General features: G+C 43.3%; 1 protein-coding gene and 1 long non-coding RNA gene across 4 annotated transcripts in view; both read left to right on the forward strand.

Annotated features, from left to right (window-relative positions):
- The window catches only part of nucks1a (nuclear casein kinase and cyclin-dependent kinase substrate 1a), an 87,947-nt gene that overhangs the window by 50,564 nt on the left and 14,407 nt on the right, over positions 1-22,976 (forward strand). For 2 of the 3 annotated variants that reach the window (XM_061784085.1, XM_061784084.1), the window contains 2 exons: positions 2,195-2,241; positions 2,332-2,484. In XM_061784085.1, coding sequence (XP_061640069.1) covers positions 2,195-2,241; positions 2,332-2,484 — 200 coding nt within the window. The remainder of the gene's footprint in view (positions 1-2,194; positions 2,242-2,331; positions 2,485-22,976) is intronic. The other variant, XM_061784086.1, reaches the window with a different exon arrangement.
- Positions 3,263-21,628, forward strand: LOC133483213 (uncharacterized). Its single transcript, XR_009790052.1, has 3 exons — positions 3,263-4,223; positions 4,309-4,366; positions 10,981-21,628. It is a non-coding gene; the product is annotated as an uncharacterized LOC133483213 (long non-coding RNA).

Consider the following 22,976-nt stretch of genomic DNA (forward strand, 5'->3'; position numbering starts at 1 on the left):
GGGTTTGGTAACTAATACTCCCAAAACACCCCTCACCAGGAGTCCCTGAGGGACATGGTTGAATGCCTTCTCCAAGTCCACAAAACACATGTAGACTGGTTGGGCGAACTCCCATGCAACCTCGAGGACCCTGACGAGGGTGTAGAGCTGGTCCACTGTTCCACGGCCAGGACGAAAACCACACTGCTCCTCCTGAATCTGAGATTTGACTTCCCGACGGACCCTCCTCTCCAGCACCCCTGAATGGACCTTACCAGGGAGGCTGAGGAGTGTGATCCCCCTGTATTTGGAATACATCAGCTGCTTTAGGAGTCCCACAAGCCAAAAAGGCCCAATAGGACTCCTTCTTCAGCTTGACGGCATCCCTCACCGCCGGTGTCCACCAACGGGTTCGGGGATTGCCGCCACGACAGGCACCGATGACTTTACGGCCACAGCTCCGGTCGACTGCCTCTGCAGTGGAGGCGCTGAACATGGTCCATTCGGACTCAATGTCCCCCACCTACCCTGGGACGTGGGTGAAGTTCTGCCTGAGGTGGGAGTTGAAACTCCTTCTGACAGGGGATTCTGCCAGACCTTCCCAGCAGACCCTCACAATACGTTTGGGCTTGCCAGGTCGGACCGGCATTTTCCCTACCATCGGAGCCTACTCACCACCAGGTGGTGATCGGTTGAAAGCTCCGCCTCTTTCTTCACCCGAGTGTCCAAGACATGCGGCTGCAAATCCGATGACACGACCACAAAGTCGATCATTGAACGGTGATTGGGTGTTTCTCCCAATCACGCCCTTCCAGGTCTCACGGTCATTGCCCACATGAGCGTTGAAGTCCCCCAGCAGAACGATGGAGTCGTCAGTGGGAGCGCTCTCCAGCACCCCCTCCAAGGACTCCAAAAAGGGTGGGTACTCTGAACTGCTGTTTGATGCATAGGCACAAACAACAGTCAGGACCCATCCCCCCACCCGAAGGCAGAGGGAGGCTACCCTCTTTTCCACTGGGGTAAACCCAGATGTATAGGCGCATAGCTGGGGGACAATAATCATACTTACATCTCCTCAGCGCCTTTCACTGTGGGCAACTCCAGTGTTGAAGAGAGTCCAACCCCTCTCAATAGGACCAGAGCACAAGCAGTGTGCGGAGGCGAGCCCGACTATTTCTACTCGGAACTTCTCAACGTCACACACCAACTCGGGCTCCTTCCCTGCCAGAGAGGTGACATTCCACATCCCTAGAGCCAGTTTCTGTAGCTGGGGATTGGATCGCCAAGGTCACTCCTTCGGCCACCGCCCAGCTCACACTGCACCCGACCCCTATGGCCCCTCCCACAGGTGGTGAGCCCATGGCAAGGGGGACCCACGTTACCCTTTCGGGCTGGACCCCATGGAAACCTGTATCCATTTATTGTATTTATCATAGGGGTTTTTGGAGCCGTGCTTTGTCTGTTCTCTCAGCTCGGACCTGTTTGCAATGGGTGACCCTACCAGGGGTGAAGCCCCAGACAACTTAGCTCCTAGGATCATTGGGACACACAAACCCCTCCACCACGATAAGGTGACAGCTCATGGAGGGGGAATTTCTGTTTCTTTTTTTCTATTAAATAGTTGGACCTGAATTAATACTTTGGCAATTGCCAAGTTAAAGATCAGTGATACATTTTACCTCCATTGCAGCAACACATCAGACTAAGGCTATGTTCACACTGCAGGTCAATTTTATTTTTTTTGCCCAGTGTGATGAATCACTTTTTTTTTTTCATGTCACTGTGCAAAGTACAATTCTGATTTTCCTTTTTTTCCCTTTTTTTTTTTTCTTTCCATATTCGACCCAGGCCTCTTTCATGTGTGAATATAAAACGATGCTTTAGAACTGATGGCTCCGGTTGCACAAAATCCTTGAAATCGGCACAACTGTGTCATGACGAGGCCTACGCGAGGGGCCATATTTACTTCCGTCAACACGGCGCCTTGTGTTTGTGCGCATGCATGTGACGTTACGGACCCGTTCCATCCACAGCAGAAGCCACATTTTTTGTAATGAATTGGGCATCAGTCCCAGCAGTGTGAACATAGCCTAATTGATGTGATTGTTTGAACGATCAAAATCCATAATTACAAAGTTATTGATTTTAATTCACATATATATCTTGATTTTTTTTTTTTTTTTTTTTTTTTTTTTCTCCTGATTCTTGGTTTCAGTGAAGACTCGGAGGACAAACTCTCAAAATCCAAAAATGATTCTGCTGGTAAGTCCAGCTCATTTTTGCTTAGATATTTGCAAAGCAGTAAGAAACTGTCACAAGAAGAGCTGTATATTGACTTCCATGTTTTTGCAGATGACTTTGGTAGTGATGATGAAGACAACAAATTTGGCGAGGAAGAAGATGAAGATGGAGGAAGTGACTACGAAGAAAAAAAGGACAAAAGAGGAAAGAAACCCAAGATGGAGAAGCCCAGCAGAAGGACACTGAAAAGAAAACGGGCCACAGGTAATGTATTGTCACCATGTTTGAATGGGTTAACAACATTTACGTTTACATTTGTAAAATTACACTTGTTAGAATCACTTCTACCACACCTGTAAAGAAACAAACGGCACTACCATTTTATGCAAAGGTGCTAAAAGAGGAGGGAGGGCTATGGGGCTGGACAAGGATACTTTTTCTTTCCTATATTTTCAGTCTCTACACTGGTTCCCAGTAAACTATATAATTTAGTTTAAAGTTCTGCCACTGGTCAATAAATCACTAAATGGTTTAGGTCCTGAATACATTAAATAAATGCTAATAGAATATAAATCCAGTAGGATTCTTTAGTCTACAGACTAAGGTCAGATAGTGGAGCACGGAGTCCAAAGTAAACATGGTGCAGCAGCATTTAGCTGTTATGCTGCACACAAATGGAATGAGTTGCCAACAGAAGTGAAATCAGCCCTAAGTGTCAATGTTTTAAAGTCACGGTTGAAAACTTCCTTTTTCTCATGCTTATCATTGATCATTTTAGAACGTTTCCATTTCTTAAATGATTTCTCTAGCACTGTACATTTTGTCTTTTAATTTTATGTACTTTGTTTTTAATTATTTTTGCTCTTTGTTTTGAAAGCACGTTGAGTTTTTTGTCTTGTGTATGAAATGTGCTTATATATATATATTATATATATATATTATATATATTATATATATATATATATATATATATATTATATATATAATATATATATATATATATATTATATATATTATATATATATTATATATACACACATACATACATACACACACACATAAAAAAAATAGCCTAGTTTTAAGGGTGGCTTCTTGTGCCACAATTCTTGCTGCATAATTTTCAGGGCCATGCCTACAATTCTAACGGTGTATTCTAGCAAAATTATTCGTAAAAAATGTTAACACTCAACTCATTCCCTGCCAATGCTGCCCAAAGACGTTATTCAGAATCGAGCTATTCCCTGACAATGCCTTCTAAAGACGTCAATGGTGTTTTTTAACGGGGATGACTGGGTGAGGGTCTTGTGCAGTTTGTGTGATCGCCAAGCCTCTAGATAACTGCAATGAGGAATGGCACCCTGTAGAGGGCAACAATGCCTTAAGGTAAACGTCCCTCCCTCAGAGGAAGAGGAGGAGGAGGCGGGGTGCAAGAGACGGTGAGAAAAGACCAGCATAAAGGTGGAAAAGAGAGAAGACAAAATGAGAAAAATCTAAAAAAAAAAAAAAAAAAAAAGCTTTTGGCTTTAGAAATTTATTGCGCCAAGGCAAGAAAAATATTCCTGTGACCGACAGGAAAGACGCCTTAGATCATGCGGGGGGGAATAAAGGGTGACGCTCCGAGCTGATCGCTTTCTTGCAAAGCTATCGCCCAAAATGTCGGGCCATATGGCGAGATGCTCTCGGCCGCTTGCCAGCTTATCGTGTGCCGACCAGAATTTGAGTAAAGGGGATCAGGAATCGTCAGATGAGTGAACTCCCTCTGGATCGCCAGCCAAGCTTCATCCCGAGATCCTCCGGATGATATGGAAACGAAGGTAACTCGTTTGCACCTCACGTTAGCTACATTTAGCGAGCAAACACGCTCTGTGAAATTTTGTCCCTCTAGTTCACATTACAATGTCATATCTGTTGCCAGTACTGATTTGAATTTTCCATTTCCAGCTCGTCCATCTTCATCATCCAACACCCGCGAGTCGAACGTCTTTTAGGATTGCAACGACAAAGTAACGTTTTTTTTTTTACCTTTGCAAAACATGTCATCAATAAAAAGTACTCTCGTAATGGTATGTATTTTTTTAAAACTTACAGGTTATGCATTTCAGCCGACGTTCAACTCCCACTCCAGTACACAATGCAGACAAAAAAGGTAATTGAAAGCTTTTTTTTTTTTCCACGTCCCACGGCAGCAATTTTAACAATTTACCGTGGGTACGGAAAGTATTCAGACCCCTGAAATTTTTCACTCAATTCAATCATTTTTCATTTTTTTACCTCAATGTTCACACAGCACCCCATATTGACTGAAAAAAAAACGGAATTGTTGAAATTCAAATTTACAACAATTCAGTTTTTTTTCTGTAAATATGGGGTGCTGTGTGTACATTAATGAGGGAAAAATTTACTTAATTTTAGCAAATAGCTGCAATATAACAGAGTGAAAAATTCAAGGGGGTCTAAATGTAGTAACTGCACAGGTTGTGCTTCGAGCAGAAGTAGGGACTGGTTTCAAGGACAATGACAACCACACAAGCTCCCATTCACCACCACCAAAGAATAAAATTCAGATGTGGATAAAACTGTGCTAGATTTTATGCGCAAGGTACAACCCCAATTCCAATGAAGTTGGGACGTTGTGTTAAACGAAAGAAATAAAAACAGAATACAATGATTGGCACATCATGTTCGACATATATTTAATTGAATACACTACAAAGACAAGATATTTAATGTTCAAACTGATCAACTTTACTGTTTTTAGCAAATAATCATGAACTTAGAATTTTATGGCTGCAACGCATTCCAAAAAAGCTGGGACAGGGTCATGTTTACCACTCTGTTACATCACCTTTTCTTTTAACAACATTCAATAAACGTTTGGGAACTGAGGACACTAATTGTTGAAGCTTTGTAGGTGGAATTCTTTCCTATTCTTGCTTGATGTACAGCTTCAGCTGTTCAACAGTCTGGGGTCTCCGTTGTTGTATTTTACGCTTCATAATGCGCCACACATTTTCAATGGGAGACAGGTCTGGACTGCAGGCAGGCCAGTCTAGTACCCGCACTCTTTTACTACGAAGCCACACTGTTGTAACACGTGCAGAATGTGGTTTGGCATTGTCTCGCTGAAATAAGCAGGGGTGTCCATGAAAAAGACGTGGCTTGAATGGCAGCATACATTTCTCCAAAACCTGTATGTACCTTTCAGCATTAATGGTGCCTTCACAGATGTGTAAGTTACCCATGCCATTGGCACTAACACAGCCCCATACCATCACAGATGCTGGGTTTTGAAATTTGCGTCCATAAGTCTAGATGGTTATTTTCCTCTTTGGCCCGGAGGACACGACGTCCACAATTTCCAAAAACAATTTGAAATGTGGACTAGTCGGACCACAGAACACTTTTCCACTTTGCATCAGTCCATCTTAGATGAGCTCGGGCCCAGAGAAGCCGGCGGCGTTTCTGGGTGTTGTTGATAAATGGCTTTTGCTTTGCATAGTAGAGTTTCAAGTTGCACTTACGGATGTATCGCCGAACTGACATTGGTTTTCTGAAGTGTTCTTGAGCCCATGTCGTGATATCCTTTACAGATTGATGTCGGTTTTTGATGCAGTGCCGCCTGAGGGATCGAAGGTCACGGGCATTCAGTGTTGGTTTTCGGCCTTGTCGCTTACATGCAGTGATTTCTCCAGATTCTCTGAACCTTTTGATGATTATATGGATTATACGTAGATGATGAAATCCCTAAATTCCTTGCAATTGTACGTTGAGGAACATTGTCCTTAAACTGTTCGACTATTTTCTCACGCACTTTTTTACAAAGAGGTTAACCTCGCCCCATCTTCGCTTGTGAATGACTGAGCAATTCAGGGAAGCAATCATGGCACCCACCTGTTCCCAATGAGCCTGTTCACCTGTGTTATGTTCCAAACAGGTGTTTGATGAGCATTCCTTTCTCAGTCTTTTTTGCCACCTGTCCCAGCTTTTTTGGAGCGTGTTGCAGCCATAAAATTCTAAGTTAATGATTATTTGCTAAAAACAAAGTTTATCAGTTTGAACATGATTTGCAAATGATTGTATTCTGTTTAACACAATGTCCCAACTTCATTGGAATTGGGGTTGTAATAAAAGCCTGGACTATTGACCAAAGAGTAGAGGAGGAAAATTTGGAGGGAAAAAGTGCAAGTCTGGCAGCCCCATTTGTTCATGCATTTTTGTCCAATGTAAATTCTGTACAGTTATAATTATAAAATAAATTATTTTTCTGTCAAAAGTACTTTCTGTGTTGTTTTTATGTTCAGATGTTTGAGAATTTCACTGAAGAAAAAAAAAAACATTGGTGCCAAAGTAATTGTTCTGCTTGATCTGTCTGCTTTCACAAAAAGTCTGTTTTTTTCCTCCAGAAACAGATATGGCTGAAAGTAGCCTATATTTGGCTACTGATTACTAAAGAACGGTATAAGCTAGAGACAAAAAAAAATTTCTGATGAAAGAAGAGAGTCCGATCTTTCTTTTGGTGGTTTTAGTGTTTACATAGTCATAGTACACAATATTCTGTAGGGCTTGAAACATGAGTGAAATTGCTTGAAAATACCTGGCAGTCTCTGGGTTCCCTGCTCAGGAAACGGGTGGCAGTGAATCAGTTAAACATGCTGCTCAGCTCTAAAGTGCTTAAAGTGGAGAGGAGGAATTTTTCGGAAGCTTTGTTTGTGTCTTAAGAAGAAGTGACTTTTGGCTTTTCCCTGTCAGGGGTCGCCACAGCGAGTTACTCGCATGATTTGTTTGGCACAGTTTTTACACCAGATACCCTTAATGACGCAACCCATCCATTTTTACCCGGGCTTTTTTTTATTTTTTTTTTTATTTTATTTTTTTTTTACCACCGGCAGTGGTTGGGGTACTGACTGGGAATCAAAACTGTGCCGTCTGCATAAAAGGGAGCAGCATATACTACTACAGTACCGGTACTTGGGTGTGTCTTAGAGGCCAACATTTTTTCGGGATTCCCACAGAGTTCCTTAGGATTCCCATGGGATGGGAGTGAATTTCACTATTTTTTTTCAACACACTCTGAATAGGGATGGAGTGGGATCAATGCATAATAACGTCAAAATGAGTCTGTGAAATGGTTTGTTTGCATATGAAAAGTGCTTAATTTGTAGCAGTCCCCGCAACCCTGTCAGTCAGCCACCAGGGGGCAAACGCATGTTTAAGGCTTCATTAAGGGCCAGCATTTTGCTTCCGTGACCAACTTCAAAATAAAAGCTTAAAAGGGCATTGATGTCCAATGTTACAATATATGAAGCTGTTATTTTCAATTGGCCCTCTCAGCACGTTGGCAGAAAAGGCGGCGTGTCACAGTCAGACACTCTCAACAATCATTGGAGCGGCTGCCTTGATTTCAGCTTTCGTTTGCCCTGACCGGAGTAAAAAAAATACCAGAAGTAAATAATGAGGGAAATCAGCTGTCGTGTTCTTTGCAGTTTGTGACCATGCACAACTGACCAATGGTCAAGCAGAACAATGGAGACTTGCCCATTCTTGACAGGTTACAATATTGACGGGGATTTTCAAATGGCAAGTCGGTGCTGACAGCCTGACGTTATTGCGTTTTATGCATTAACTGTATCTGCATCCATTAAGTTGGAATTCATGTTTGCATTATGTAATAGAAATAAATAATAATAATAATGTAAATTTATCTAGGTAGCCTTTTGTAAAGATTTTTTTTGTTTTTAAATTTTTTATCTATCACTTATTTATTTAAATATTCATTTTGCACTCGAAACTGTAACATTGTTTGAAAAGTAGTGCAATGAAAAATATTTTTCCCAAACATGCAGAATGATCATGATTGATAATCGTGATTAAAATTTTGATCAAAATTATCGTGATTAATTTTTTTGGCCATAATCGTGCAGCCCTTTGATGTAGTGTCGTCAATTTATATTCAAGTCCCCTACCCATTTCGTGTGTTAGTACCCACCCACTCAACTTGGCCGAACGGCAATGCAGCATTTCTGGGTTTTAAGCGAGCGAGTCTCAGCTGACGCCAAGCCATACAAATACAGTCTATAAAGTATACATGTGTTTTATAACAATACTTAACTATATTTATAATTGGTAATATAACTGTGGATTAAATAGCGAAGCTTGCAGTCACTAGCCAGGTTTACATGGAGACTTTTGTCATGTAGATTGAAATCATTCTGATTGAAGATCTCTGATCAACGCTCAGTCTCATGGGACGTGATCTATTCCAATTGGGTCCATACATGTGCAATTTGTTTAATCGCAACAGCCGTGTGACATGAACACTTTGTGAACGTCACGTCATTTATCGAGATGGAGGTCCATTGTCTATTCAGTTTAGTAACTGGGATTGTTTTGATACGTTTATTAAACAAAACACTTGATTAAAAACAACTAGTTAAAAATTTTGTGAGCCGCTTCTCCTCACTAGGGTCGCGGGCGTGCTGGAGGCTATCCCAGCTATCATCGGGCAGGAGGCGGGGTACACCCTGAACTGGTTGCCAGCCAATCGCAGGGCACATACAAACAAACAACCATTCGCACTCACATTCACACCTACGGGCAATATAGAGTCTTCAATAAACCTACCATGCGTGTTTTTGGGATGTGGGAGGAAACCGGAGTGCCCTGAGAAAACCCATGCAGGCACGGGGAGAACATGCAAGCTCCACACAGGCGGGGCCGGGGATTGAACCCGGGACCTCAGAACTGTGAGGCAGACGCTCTAACCAGCCTCCACCGTGCTGCCTGATTTAGGATTGGTTTGGCAAAAAGAATATTCCACGCCTGTGAAAGCGAATGAAATTCCATTTGGATTCAGCCTGTTTATTCCGATTGAGGTCTTTATATAGAACATTTTTGTTTTGTTTGGGCTTCTAAATCAATTATTATTGAAACAGAACACTCAATGTAAACCAGCCTATTGTTGCCAAAATGTGCGCAAGCGATGAATGTCGCATACCGGTTATATTCAAGTGCATGGAATAGTATCCATCTCCAGCCTGCAGAACATCATCTGGTTACGCCCCTCTCCAGGTCTCTCTTTATTGTCACTATCAGCTCACATTCCGGATTAGTGGGCCAACTATCCAACGCTTGGGGAATTCTGCTTCACAATGATAGTAAGACCCCACATCGAAAGAGCCAAACGGCATGTCGCTATGAACGCTTGGCCACCGCAAAACGGTGTGATATCGCCCGGGACCAATCAGAGAGAGAACCTGTAAGAACCTGTGAGTTATTTTAGTATAACCTGTGTTGTTGTTAGTGATCCCAGGACAAGTGATTGACGCGTATAGCGTGTCTATCGAATGCATTAGTGAATGAACACCACATCACATGCATGTTAGTCAACTGGTGTACGGAGTTGCTGAATAAATAAAAGTACAATTAAAGTAGAGTACTGTGCAGGAAATATTATTTAAATGTGGAAATGCTCTCAAAAGCATGAGGGGGGGGGGGGGGGGGGGAAGAGTTCTTAACCTGGACATAAAAACATGCACACTTGGGGCTGACGTCACTTCTGTTGGCAACTTATTCCATTTATGTGCCGCATTATAGCTAAATGCTGCTTCACCGTGTTTGCTTTGGACTCCACTATTTGACCCGAGTATGTAGAAGTGTGGTTCACTCTTTCTTAATAGACAAAATATTTGGACAATTGGTGCCTTATGTGCTCCAATATAGATGTCTTAATTTTAGTTTGAACACTTCCAAAACTCAGTATGAAGAATATTTGTCTTTTTCCGAGTCAGCTGGTGAGTCCAAAAGTACACAGCCATGAGATCCTACTGAATTTTATGTCACATGCTAAAATGCTGGTTGCTGCAGTGAAGTTGCACAACATAAAGGCTGTTTGTGCCTTTTTTTAAATTAATGCCTTATGTTTTTGATAGGTGGAACGGTGGTACGACTGGTTAGCACGTCTGCCTCACAGTTCTGCGGACCGGGGTTCAAATCCCATCCCTGCCTCTAGGGCGTTTGCATGTTCTCCCCGTGTCTGCGTGGCTTTTCTCCGGGCACTCCGGTTTCCTCCCCCATCCCAAAAACATACACGGTAGGTTAATTGAAGACTCTAAATTGCCCGCAAGTGTGAATGTGAGTGCGAATGGTTATTTGTCACACACACATGTAGAGCCAAACACCACCAGCATTCTCTGTGCCATGTTTAAGCGATTGTCCTCGCTTAATGAAGAATAAAACTCATCCAGTTTGAGAGTTGAACTTTTAAGACAGTATCACATTGGAGATCAATCAGTTCCATCTGCAGCTCCCGTGGCGCTGTTTCAGGGTCTTATGTGAGGAGACATGACACCAGCTGAAGTGACTTGTCAAGTTTTCCAAAATCAGAGAAACAATGGCAGAATTCTCCATGCAGATCGTCGAGTGATTTCCTGTATTTTTTCACGTCGAGGAGCCTATTTCGGCATAGCCAGTGTTGGCAAATAAACAAAGTACTTGTTTGACATTTGCTTTGAGAATAAAGCGAGCTTGGTTTTGAAGGCTCTGATGTTTGTACACATTTCATGCACAAACTGGTCTTTCCCTTGTAGCTTCACGTTCAGCTCATTCATACAGTGGGTACGGAATTCATTTTTATTCAGACCCCCTTAAATTTTTCACTCTGTTATATAGCAGCCATTTTCAAAATTATTTGTTCATTTTTTTCCTCATTAATGTACACAGCATTTCATATTGACATAATTTTATTTTTTTTTATTTTTTCAGATTTAAAAATAAATCACAGGCATAAGTATTCAGACCCTTTGCTGTGACACTCATATATTGGTGCTGTCCATTTCTTCTTCTCATCCTTGAGATTGTTTTACAACTTCATTGGAGTCCAGCTGTGTTTGATTATACTGATTGGACTTGATTAGAAAACCCACACACCTGGCCATATAAGACCTTACAGCAGTGCATGTCAGAGCAAATGAGAATCATGAGGTCAAAGGAACTGCCTGAAGAGCTCAGAGACAGAATTGTGGCAAGGCGCAGATCTGGCTACATAAAACATTCTGTTGCACTTAAGGTTCCTAAGAGCACAGTGGGCTCCATAATCCTTAAATGGAAGACGTTTGGGACAACCAGAACCCCTCCTAGAGCTGGCCGTCCGGCCAAACTGAGCAATTGGGGGAGAGGAGCCTTGGTGAGAGAGGTAAAGAAGAACCCAAAGATCACTGTGGCTGAGCTCCAGAGATTCAGTCGGAAGATGGGAGAAAGTTCTAGAAAGCCAACCATCACTGCAGCCCTCCACCAGTCCGGGGATTTATGGCAGAGTGGCCCGACGGAAGCCTCCTGTAGGTACAGGACGACTGATTGCAATCAAAGGAAATATGAATGTGGCCATGTACAGGGATATACTGGACGAAAACCTTCTCCAGAGCGCTCAGGACTTCAGATTGGGCCGAAGGTTCACCTTCCTACAAGACAATGACCCTCAGCGCACAGCTAAAATAACAAAGGAGTGGCTTCAGAACAACTCTGACTCTTCTTGAGTGGCCCAGCCAGAGCCTTGACTTGAACCCAATTGAGCATCTCTGGAGAGACCTGCAAATTGCTCTCCACCATCGTTCACCATCCAACCTGACAGAACTGGAGAGGATCTGCAAGGAGGAATGGCAGAGGATCCCCAAATCCAGGTGTGAAAAACTCGTTGCATCCTTCTCAAAAAGATACATGGCTGTATTAGCTCAAAAGGGTGCTTGTACTAAATACTGACCAAAGGGTCTGAATACTTATGGCTGTGTGATATTTCAGTTTTCCTTTTTTTAATCTGCAAAAATTTCAACAATTCAGTTATTTTTCTGTCAATTTGAGGTGCCGTGTGTATATTGAGGAAAAAAAACAACTTAATTTTAGCAAATGGCTGCAATATAACAAAAAGTGAAACATTTAGGGGGTCTGAATACTTTGCATACCCACTGTATGTGTCAGTATGTCCACAGCAAAAGCTAAATCACAAAGCCAATCTGTGTTACTCAGCTCAGGAAAATCGTTGGTTTTCTCCAGTAACGCCAAAAAAGAGATCCTGTTTGCGCTCCGATACTCGATCGCACACTTTCCCTGAACTTAACCAGTAGACATTTGAGTGGTAAATTATTTAGTTATCCAGTTCAGGATCGCGAGGCGCTGGAGCCCATCCCAGCTGACTTCGAGCCAAAGGCAGACTACACCCTGAACTGGTCCACAGTCAGTCGCAGGGTGCACATAGACACGGACAGCCATTCTCACTCACATTCAAACCGTCACCGAGTGGGAACTGACCTCACGCTGCCCGCATCAAAGTTAGGTGAGTGCACCACTACTAATCAGTGACTGATTTAGCGAGCCATCTGTGGTAATGTTGGCAAGCGTACTCCAAGGTAGCTTGTGCCTCTTGATGACACCCGACACACTGTCATACAAATTCTCTCCTCGCGTTTTTACGTTCAGGGATTCCATGCCCAAAAACTCCTCAGTTATCTCGAAATATTCATTAATTCCTCTGATTAAAAATTAAAAGCTGAGTGGTATTTGTCATCACTTTGGTCCAGTACCAAGGAATACAATGTAAATGACTGCTTTTTTTGTTTAGCTTGTTAGCTAAGTCTTCATTTATTTGCTCAACACAGCGATTCACTCTCCTGGGTGATAAGCTGATGTTTTCAAATGTGTTCTTGCTCTCAGGACACAAGACACTTGCTCTCTCTACCATGCATTCTTTCAGAAACTCTCCTTGGGAAAGAGGCTTGCTGGTCTTTTCTAGTTTGAATGCCAGCAAAAAACTAGCCTTGGTGACTGAATATTGGATGGCAGTTTGTCAGATGATTTTGTTTTGCAGAGCCTGCAAGCTTGATTTTAAGCGCTGAGCTGGATCCATCAGTTCCTGCATGGACTGGTTGTTAGAATAATCAGCATGCTTGGTTGAAAAGTGACGTCTGATGTTATATTCCTCTAAAACCGCAATGGTTTCTTAACAAATAAGACATAACAGCCTTTGACTAGACTACAGTGAAAAAGTATTTAGTAGTCCATTCTATATTAAACACTCGGCACTCACTGTCGACTTTTCTTTTGCCCACTCATGGGTGAAGAAGAGTTCAGAGCAGTTGCAGAGTAAAAACAGAACAGCCAAAGTCAAGTCAATGTCAACATACCTACTGCGCTACCTGGTGGAACCACTGGGCATTACAGGACAAGGTCTAATGAATGTAGTCATGATTTTGATATGATTTGGGCGATTCTGTACCTTTGGCGGGCCGGATTACTGGATTGAAATTATCAATGGGCTGGATGTGGCCCGCGGGCCTTAGTTTGCCCATCCCTGGTCTAGCTATTTGTAGATGTGAGGTTGGGGTGGGGGCAAACCCGGTGAGGACATGCAATAACTAACCAAGAGAACAAGAGAGGACAGAAAAGGCCAGGACAGGATGTGGGAAAATGAGCAAGGCAGCGTTACTGAATAGTGGTGCGGTGGGATTCTTTCTTTTTTTTTAGTGTCTAAACACCTGTGAACCTGTGAGTTGATATGGTAGTATAACCTGTGCTGTTGTTAGTGATTCCCACCACAAGTAATTCAAGCCTATAGTGTGGCTATCGAACATATTAGTGAATGAACACCATATCACATGCATGTTAGTCAACTGGTGTACGGAGTTGCTGAGCCGGCACATCGAGGAAGGCTGAGCTCCCCCAGTTCCCCCCCTCCACCCACAAGGGAAGGGCTGAGTCAGCAAGCCGATCCAGCAGGGGACCCAACCAGGGGGACGCCACCGACCCGCCCTAGGACCCAGGGAGGTCCTGAGCCCGACCAAACAGGGCACCGGACCACCACCGTCACTGCCCCCACCACCCCCGAAGAGCTTGGGGGCCCCAGCCCAACGCACGAGGGCCCAACACAGGAGCCAGCAGCCATCCAAAAATGGTCATAACCCACCAAAGCAACTCCATGTTAGGCGCCCGTCGTGAGCAAGGAAGGACAGGCGAGGGTGCCAAGATCGGGGAGAGGAAGGCAGAGCCCAAAGGGGTGGAGTGGGCGGGAGGGGGGGGGGGGGGCAGATGTGCCAGCACCCGGCCTGGCGCCCGCCCCACCATACCATGTTTAAATTAAGAATAACAGCGATTCAATCACAGCAAAGCTTATTTATGTATCAAATAATAATGAGAAATCCGACCGAATATCCGATAGAATAGCTTGGAAAAAGGGCATGCAGTGATCTTGCAAACCTGATAAAAGGACTTCAAAGATAAGGAAAATATATATTTTTTAATTCATGGTATGGGTCCTTTAAAACTTTACATTTACATTTTTGAATGAAAACAAATTGAAACAACAACAAACTTTTAAAATTCTTTTTGGATTGAATGTGAAATCCTTTAACTTATTGAAACCAATAAGTGCTCTTTTTAGAGCACTGGAAAATGAGACTGATGTAACCGTTATCGCAGGTGCTTCTGATCTCTCAGGGCCTTTACCCCCCCCACCTTCTTTACACACAAAACAAACGCTGTCTAATTTAGCGAGAAATGCTATGTCTGATTAAGTAGTTGGTTTGGAAATGTTATTGACAAAAATTGACCAGTGGCTCATTGAGTTTTCAGGTTGTAATTGAACGTAGACACAAGTGATTTCATAAGCAGACGTACTGTATGTGTGCGGCGCAATATGCGTACACCTGTACATTAAATTGCTACGTCATCGGGGTGAGTTAAAACAAAACATCGGTTCCCCTAAATTATCAGAGTGATCGATTTAGTTTCTGTACCTCAGTAATGTTTGTTTGCCCAACAAACAAAGCACGAAACCATCCGGAAAAATAACATACGTGGTTGTGTTCACCTCCTCCTCACTGTATGTAATTAAGTAGCCAATTCACCCACCCATCCATCCATCCATTTTCTACCGCTTATCCGAGGTCGCGTCGCAGGGGCAGTAGCTTTAGCAGGGACGCCCAGACTTCCCTCTCCCCAGCCACTTCATCCAGCTCTTCCGTGGGGATCCCGAGGTGTTCCCAGGGCAGCCGAAAGACGTAGTCTCTCCAGCGTGTCCTGGGTCGTCTCCGGGGTCTCCTCCCGGTGGGGACGTGCCCGGAACACCTCACCAGGGAGGCGTCCGAATCAGATGCCCCAGCCACCTCATCTGGCTCCTCTCGATGTGGTGGAGCAGCGGCTCTACTCTGAGATCATCCCGGATGACCGAGCTTCTCACCCTATCTCTAAGGAAGAGACACCCTGCGGAGGAAACTCATTTAGGCCGCTTGTATCCGGGATATTATTCTTTCGGTCACGACCCACAGCTCGTGCCCATAGGTGAGGCTAGGAATGTACATCGACCGGTAAATCGAGAGCTTCGCCTTTCGGCTTAGCTCCTTCTTCACCACAACGGACCGAAACAAAGTCCACATCACTGCAGACGCTGCACCGTTCCGCCTGTCGATCTGCCGTTCCATTCTTCCCTCACTCCTTAACAAGAACCCAAGATACTTGAACTCCTCCACTTGGGGCAGGATCTCATCCCCGTCCTGGAGAGGGCACGCCACCCTTTTCCGACTGAGGACCATGGTCTAAGATTTGAAGGTGCTGATTCTCATTCCAGCCACTTCACACTCTGCTGTGAACCGCTCCAGTGAGAGTTGGAGATCACGGCCTGATGAAGCCAACAGAACCACATCATCTGCAAAAGGCAGAGATGCAATACTGAGGCCACCAAACCGGACCCCTCTACGCCTCGGCTACGCCTAGAAATTCTGTCCATAAGTTATGAACAGAATCGGTGACAAAGGGCAGCCTTGGCGGAGTCCAACCCTCACCGGGAACGAGTCCGACTTACTGCCGGATATGCGGACCTAACTCTGACTCCGGTCGTACAGGGACTGAACAGCCCGTATCAGGGGTTTCGGTACCCCATACTCCCGAAGCACCCCCCCACAAGAGCACCTGAGGAATACGGTCGATCGCCTTCTCCAAGTCCAGACTGGTTGGGTGACTGGTAGACTGGTTGGGTGAACTCCCATGCACCCTCGAGGATCCTGCCGAGGGTGTAGAGCTGGTCCACTGTTCCACGCCCAGGATGAAAACCCCACACTGCTCCTCCTGAATCTGAGATTCGACTTCCTGATGGACCCTCCTCTCCAGTACCCTTGAATAGACCTTGCCAGGGAGGCTGAGGAGTGTGATCCCCCTGTAGTTGGAACACACTCTCCGGTCCCCCTTCTTAAAAAGGGGGACCACCACCCCAGTCCGATTTGCAGAGGCATGTCAACCAGGACAGACCCACAACGTCCAGAGCCTTTAGGAACGCTGAGCGAATCTCATCCACCCCCGGGGCCTTGCCACCGAGGAGCTTTTTCACCACCTGTGAACATAGAGCTTATGTGCCTTGCCAAAAGGTTCCAGTTTTGTCTCATCTGTCCATAGGACGTTCTCCCAGAAGCTTTGTGGCTTGTCATTATGTAGTTTGGCAAATTCCAGTCTTTCTTTTTTGTATGATTTTCAACAGTGGTGTCCTCCTTGGTCGTCTCCCATGAAGTCCACTTTGGCTTAAACGGCAACGGATGGTGCGATCTGACACTGATGTACCTTGATCTTGAAGTTCACCTTTAATTTCTTGGGAGGTTGTTCTGGGCTCGTTTGTTTCTAATCTCCTGAGATGACTCTTCTTTTCTTCCTCTGGACCATGTTTAGTGTACTACACTCCATGTCACCCAAAAGCACAGTGATTTTAAATAGGCTTACTGATTATACATTTGAAGATACCTGCAATGCTAATTAGAGGACACGACTTGCTTGAACATGTCCCTATGGTGAAATTTTCTTTTCAGATGTTGGGAACAACCCAAGTAATCCATACATACAAAGAAAGTAGAAAAATAAAATCTGAAATTATGTGTAATAATGTGAAATGACACAGGGAAAAAGTATTGAACACGCCAACTGGTATTTATTTAATACTTTGTACAAAAGCCTTTGTGTGCAATGACAGGTTCAAGATGCCTCCTGTATGGAGAAACTGGTCGCATGCATTGTTCCGGTGTGATTTTGGCCCATTCCTCCACACAAGCCGTCTTCAATTTGTATATTACTGTATTTTCCTCTCTGAACACATCCTAATTTGCCTGTATTTTGCTCTTCAAAGCTGGCTATTCTCCTTCATAACGTGGTTCCAGCCAGACCAATGTGCCAAGTGTACTGTACTACCAATCATTTATTTTGGGGTTTGTGACGTCATGTGATATAGCTGAGCGATTAGCATGATGTTTCTGTCAGACTGTCTTTTTATTTTTATTTTTTTATTTTTTTATTTAATTTTTTAAATTATTGCTCATCCAAAACTCAAAGCTACATTATCGGTATCAGATCGGAAGTGGAAAAAGTTGGATCAGGGCATCCCTTGAAAAAAAAACATGTCCACACGTAACAAGAGTGTTGACAGACTTGAGTTGAAAGTAATCCCATACTGTGATAAAGACTTTCTGCGACGTGACACCACCTCCATGTTTTGACGTCCGCCACAAGACATCAGAGGAAGCACCCTGATCAATGGATTTGTGTCTGCCATAACTGCAGAAACATTACAAACCTCATGCACACCTTAGTCTTGAACGCGAGAGTTTTACGTCTCACCAGACGAATGGGGAATAACATGCAGACAGCTGAGGACCTCCGTGACCCTGGAGAGAAAAAACAATTCCGCCAAGGCCACCTATCGCCAATAGGTAATGTGGAAAATCCCCAAGGACATTATATTGGATTCAGACAAAGCAGAGAGAACAATTATGCAGCTCGGAACCACGTCATATTTTCAAAGCCTCGTTCCACTACAAGTGTGCATGGTATATTACTTTATATTTTTAGATCCATTAGCACTTTTTTTATTCACTCCCATAATGTCTGCATATTTACCTATACCATTTTAGAATTGTTATAAGTTAATTGAAAATAAATATCCTTTAAAATTAAAACTCAGAAATCAAAGTGTTACCGTAATTTCTCCTGCATAATGCTCATCCCCCCCCCAAAAAGTCAATAGTGCGCATTATACACAGGAGAAAATGAATGAGTTTCACATTTTATAAATGTATGCTGCAATCTAGAGGTTATGAAAAAGCTATACTTTTTCTTTCCAATATGCCACTGCCCCCTATAGGTTATGAAAAAGTTGTACACTTTCATTCAAGTATGTCACCTAGTGGTAATGAAAAAGGTGTACCCTACACTTTCATTCCAATATGACAGGGGTACATATGACTGCATATATGTACAGTTGTGCTCACAAGTTTAAATACCCAGGCAGAATTTGTGAAATATATATATTTTTTATTTATTTCAATGACTGATGACTGAACAACAACCATTTATTTCTTTGTGGTTATGTTTTGTTTAATGATAATGCTTTTCTGAAATGCTTGACAGTTTAATTTGAATCCCATTAAAATAAAATGGGTTTTGCCTGGTCCTTTGTTTTCTTTAAAGGTCAGATGACAAAGATGTTATGGGGTCAGTTAAAATTCATATTTGCATTGTTTATGTAATACATGCATGTAACTTCCAGCAAGTATTCAACCATAGTTTAGCAAAAAAATAAAATTTTTATGACTCATATTGAGTCCTCCCCGAACATACCCGAATCTCAAGACACCAGGGTGTGGTTATTCTATCCACCACAAGGTCTACCAGAAGTGACGTTGCAATTGACAAACACAGCGCGCTACACTCTATACGCAATGGTGAGCAACGTGTTGGAATATGAGGAGGAGGAGGAATTCGACGTACAGGAGCACCCATCTTGGCATCGTCAAACCGTACATCTGAGCCGATCAGGAGGTCAAAACCTGACAGTGACTACAACGAGCAGCCAAGTAGCAGAAAAAGAGAGTGGCCACTGGGTCGATGTGACGGTATGTCAAAAGCATGTCTTTTTATACAGTCATGGCTAGAAAAATAGCACGGCAGGGGTGCAATATTTTTTAGCACGACTATACGTATTATATATTCATGTTTCAGTAACACTGCACAAGCTTTTACGTAGGATGCAATATTCCTATATGTTGTGTGCCCCTCGCTCGAGTAGCGTTATAACACGCCCCACAGAAAGTCTTATTGGCTTGTCATATAGGCAAAAGTACAGACCGTACTGACAAGTACTGCGTGGGTCTTTTTTTCCCTACTCCCCAGTGCATCGTAACCATAATAGAGTCATAGGTATATACGAGGACATCCCCGCCTCTTGTCTCCGCCGCTTCGCTGCTGCTTCGTGGCGGCTGCGATATTTAGTTCTGTTGCTGGCGGTTGAGGTCCCGATGGCTTTAGGAAAAATAGTTGGCACCGCAGCTGGTTTCAGCCTCTACCTCTGTATACCTCTTTCTCAAAACACGCCGGTTCGAAGTGATCAGCACGCTTGCTAGGCAGCCATAGCTGACCACATTTCTTCCCCTGTCGAGTGACTTTCCCCATCCACTGGTCACGCATTCCCTTTTCACTTGGAAAGCCAAGAAAATCTTGCCACTGCCTGAAACATTTGCAGAACCAATTGCCACACAATAAACCATCGTGACATCGTGAGACAACAAATATACAAGGACGGGAACAACAGCATGGAACAATAGCACACAACACCGAATGAACAGGTTGTTTGGCTTGTGTGACGTCACAGCGCCGGAAAGAGACAAAAACCGGAAGGCACTGGATGCAAAAAGCATCAGGGGCATTATGCATCATATTTATCGATTTAACTGCTGTATATTTGCTATATAATCACTTCGAAATGGCAGATGTGGTTTGTAAAGGGGTTCTCGAGTTATCAAGATTTTTTATTAATTTTTTTAAATCTTTGTCCTTTGACCTTTAAAGAATTGTACACATCATTTGTACATTGAGGAACATTGTCCTTAAACTGTTGGACTATTTTCTCACGCACTTGTTCACAAAGAGGTGAACCTCGCCCCATCTTTGCTTGTGAATGACTGAGCAATTCAGGGAAGCTCCTTTTATACCCAATCATGGCACCCCCCTGTTCCCAATTAGCCTGTCCACCTGTGGGATGTTCCAAACAGGTGTTTGATGAGCATTCCTCAACTTTCTCAGTCTTTTTTTGCCACCTGTCCTAGCTTTTTTGGAACGTGTTGCAGCCATAAAATTCTAAGTTCATGATTATTTGCTAAAAACAAAGTTTATCAGTTTCAGCATTAAATGTCTTTGTCGTGTATTCAATTAAATATAGGTTAAACATGATTTGCAAATCATTGTACTCTGTTTTTATTTGTTTAACACAATGTCCCAACTTCATTGGAATTGGGGTTGTACAGAGATGAAAAATGCCTGATCTCCATGGGGGTCTGACTTATTCTGGAGAAGAAGGTTGTTTGGATCTGATTTGCAGCCGCAACCCCACACATATCAGTCAGATTTGGAGATAAGATTCTTCATGGGTGGAGGAGGGGCCCTTCGTATCTTAGTGGACATTGGTTTTAGGCGAGGGCCAACGGGAGGAATGTATTGGCGTGGTGTGCAGTGGATTCCAACATTAACAAGGGCCTTCATCCTGTCCGTCACATCTAATAGAGTAAGCTAGATGATAGTGAGTGTTGTCTTGGGCTTTGCTCCAATGGAGAGATTCCAAGTGCTGCCTCATCTCATTCCTCATTCGTTCTTCCGATTGTTTGGGTGACGCTGGTTACTCCATCTGTGCCTCGTGTCGTCTTCTCTTGTTCCTTCGATTGTTTAGGTACAACTGGAGACGACTCCTGCGGCTTTTGTCCTTCAGCCCTGCCAACAAGGCGAATGTTTTCCTTTCGTGCCGCAGAGTGGTGTACACGGTAAAAAATGTCAGCCAGTAACCTAACCCCTTTTTTATTGAGACAGAAACCATCTGCCTTGTAAAGATGTCTGCACTCCCAAAAAATGAAGAAATTGTCAATGAAGCTCACGAATAGCGCAATACACACTTTTTTGAGCCACTTATTTAATTGACTGAGCCTGCTGAAACGTTCATCTCCAGATCGTATCATTGGTGGAGGTCCACTTATGAAAACCTTAGCATCCAAGCATTGCACCTTTGTTAGGAGATCAATGAAATCTTGTTTCAATACCTCTGATTGCTGCTTAACATCCAGGGCTCCTGTGTGTATAATGATAGATTTCACAGTTGGGTGGTCTCCATGATTATTATTATTTTTTTGAGATATCCGACACCATGTCGTTGGTAAAACACACTACTTTTGTGTTCTTCTCGCTGCAAAAACGTTTCACATCCTTGACAGCTCCATCAGCAACTATTAAAGTTTGCAGTGCCATATTTTTCTTGCATGATTTAATTTAATACTTTTCAGTGGTGGTTGGGGATGAGCATTCTTTGCCAGGATTTTGTCTCAAATCTGTTTGTCTTCTATTGACTTGCGTCCTCTTTTTTTTTTTTTTTTTTTTTTTTTTTTTTGCCATTCGCTGTAGCAACTGGCAACGGCCGCTCTCTCGGGGTTGAAGACTCACCCAATGGAGGCCAGCCAGATTCCTCGGTCATCTGCTGGTGTTCTGTCCTTCCTTTTGGATGCTGTCCCATATCTCTTGGCTTTGTTCCCACTAAATTACAGGGAGAACTGCTGGATGATCCATTACCATTTCCACAGTCCACATCTGTCGTCTTTGAAGAGCTAAGTGGCTGTTTGTTAGCATGATCCTGCTTACCAATGGTAGAGTGGTTTCATTCCTCGACTGACATCTGACTTTACATCCACATACACTTCAACATGGTGGATTTTTGTTCCCAGGGCCGCCATCTTCTGTAGGAGTTGGTGATAGTCTTCAGTGGAAAAGGGAGTCATCTTGTTGCTAATTAGCAGGCCACGCTCCCGTAATGGTGAGGGGTTATGAAAAAATATTGGAATATGACAACAACTGACTGTAGCTACAAAAAAAGCACAGTCCCACAGGTTTAAAAAATATCCAGGAGTCATAGCTTTTAATTTCTTTGGAAGAAGAAAAACAAGCTCATGAGCAAGAAAAATGTAAACTGAGGCGATGAAAAGTAGAGCAAGCAAAAAAGCGTCTGCACTGTATGAGAGCAAGAGCGAAGAATACAGAGGTGTGTTTGTACCCTTCCTGATTTCTTACTTTTTGGTATTTTTGTCACACTTGTTTCCCGTCGTCAACCAAATTTAAATAGTCAAAGACAACACAAGTAAACACACAGTCTCTTTTCTCTTACAGAGCTGTGGAGGAATTTTGCCCCACTCACCTTTGCAGAATTGTTGTAATTCAGCCGCATTGGACGGTTTTCAAGCATGAACTGCCTTTTTAAGGTCATCCCACTGCATTTCATTAGGAATCAGGTCAGGACTTTGACTAGGCCACTCCAAAGTATTCATTTTGTTTTTCTTCAGCCGTTCAGAGGTGGACTTGCTGGTGTGTTTTGGATCATTGTCCTGCTGCAGAAGGTCATGAACAGATGGCCGGACAATTCTCCTTCAGGATTTTTTGGTACACAGCAGAATTCATGGTTCCCTTTATCACAGCAAGTCTTCCAGGTACTGAAGCAGCAAAACAGCCCCAGACATCACACTACCACCATATTATAATGTTGGGATGATGTTCTTTTTCTGAAATGCAGTGTTACTTTTACGGCAGATGAGAAACACACCTTCAAAAAAGTTCAACTTTTGTCTCGTCGAACCACAGAGAATTTTCCCAAAAGTCTTGGGGATCATCACGATGCCTTCTGGAAAAATTGAGACAAGTTTTAATGTTCTTTT

The sequence above is a fragment of the Phyllopteryx taeniolatus genome, chromosome 9, assembly GCF_024500385.1.
Source record: "Phyllopteryx taeniolatus isolate TA_2022b chromosome 9, UOR_Ptae_1.2, whole genome shotgun sequence".
NCBI classification, from domain to species: domain Eukaryota; kingdom Metazoa; phylum Chordata; class Actinopteri; order Syngnathiformes; family Syngnathidae; genus Phyllopteryx; species Phyllopteryx taeniolatus.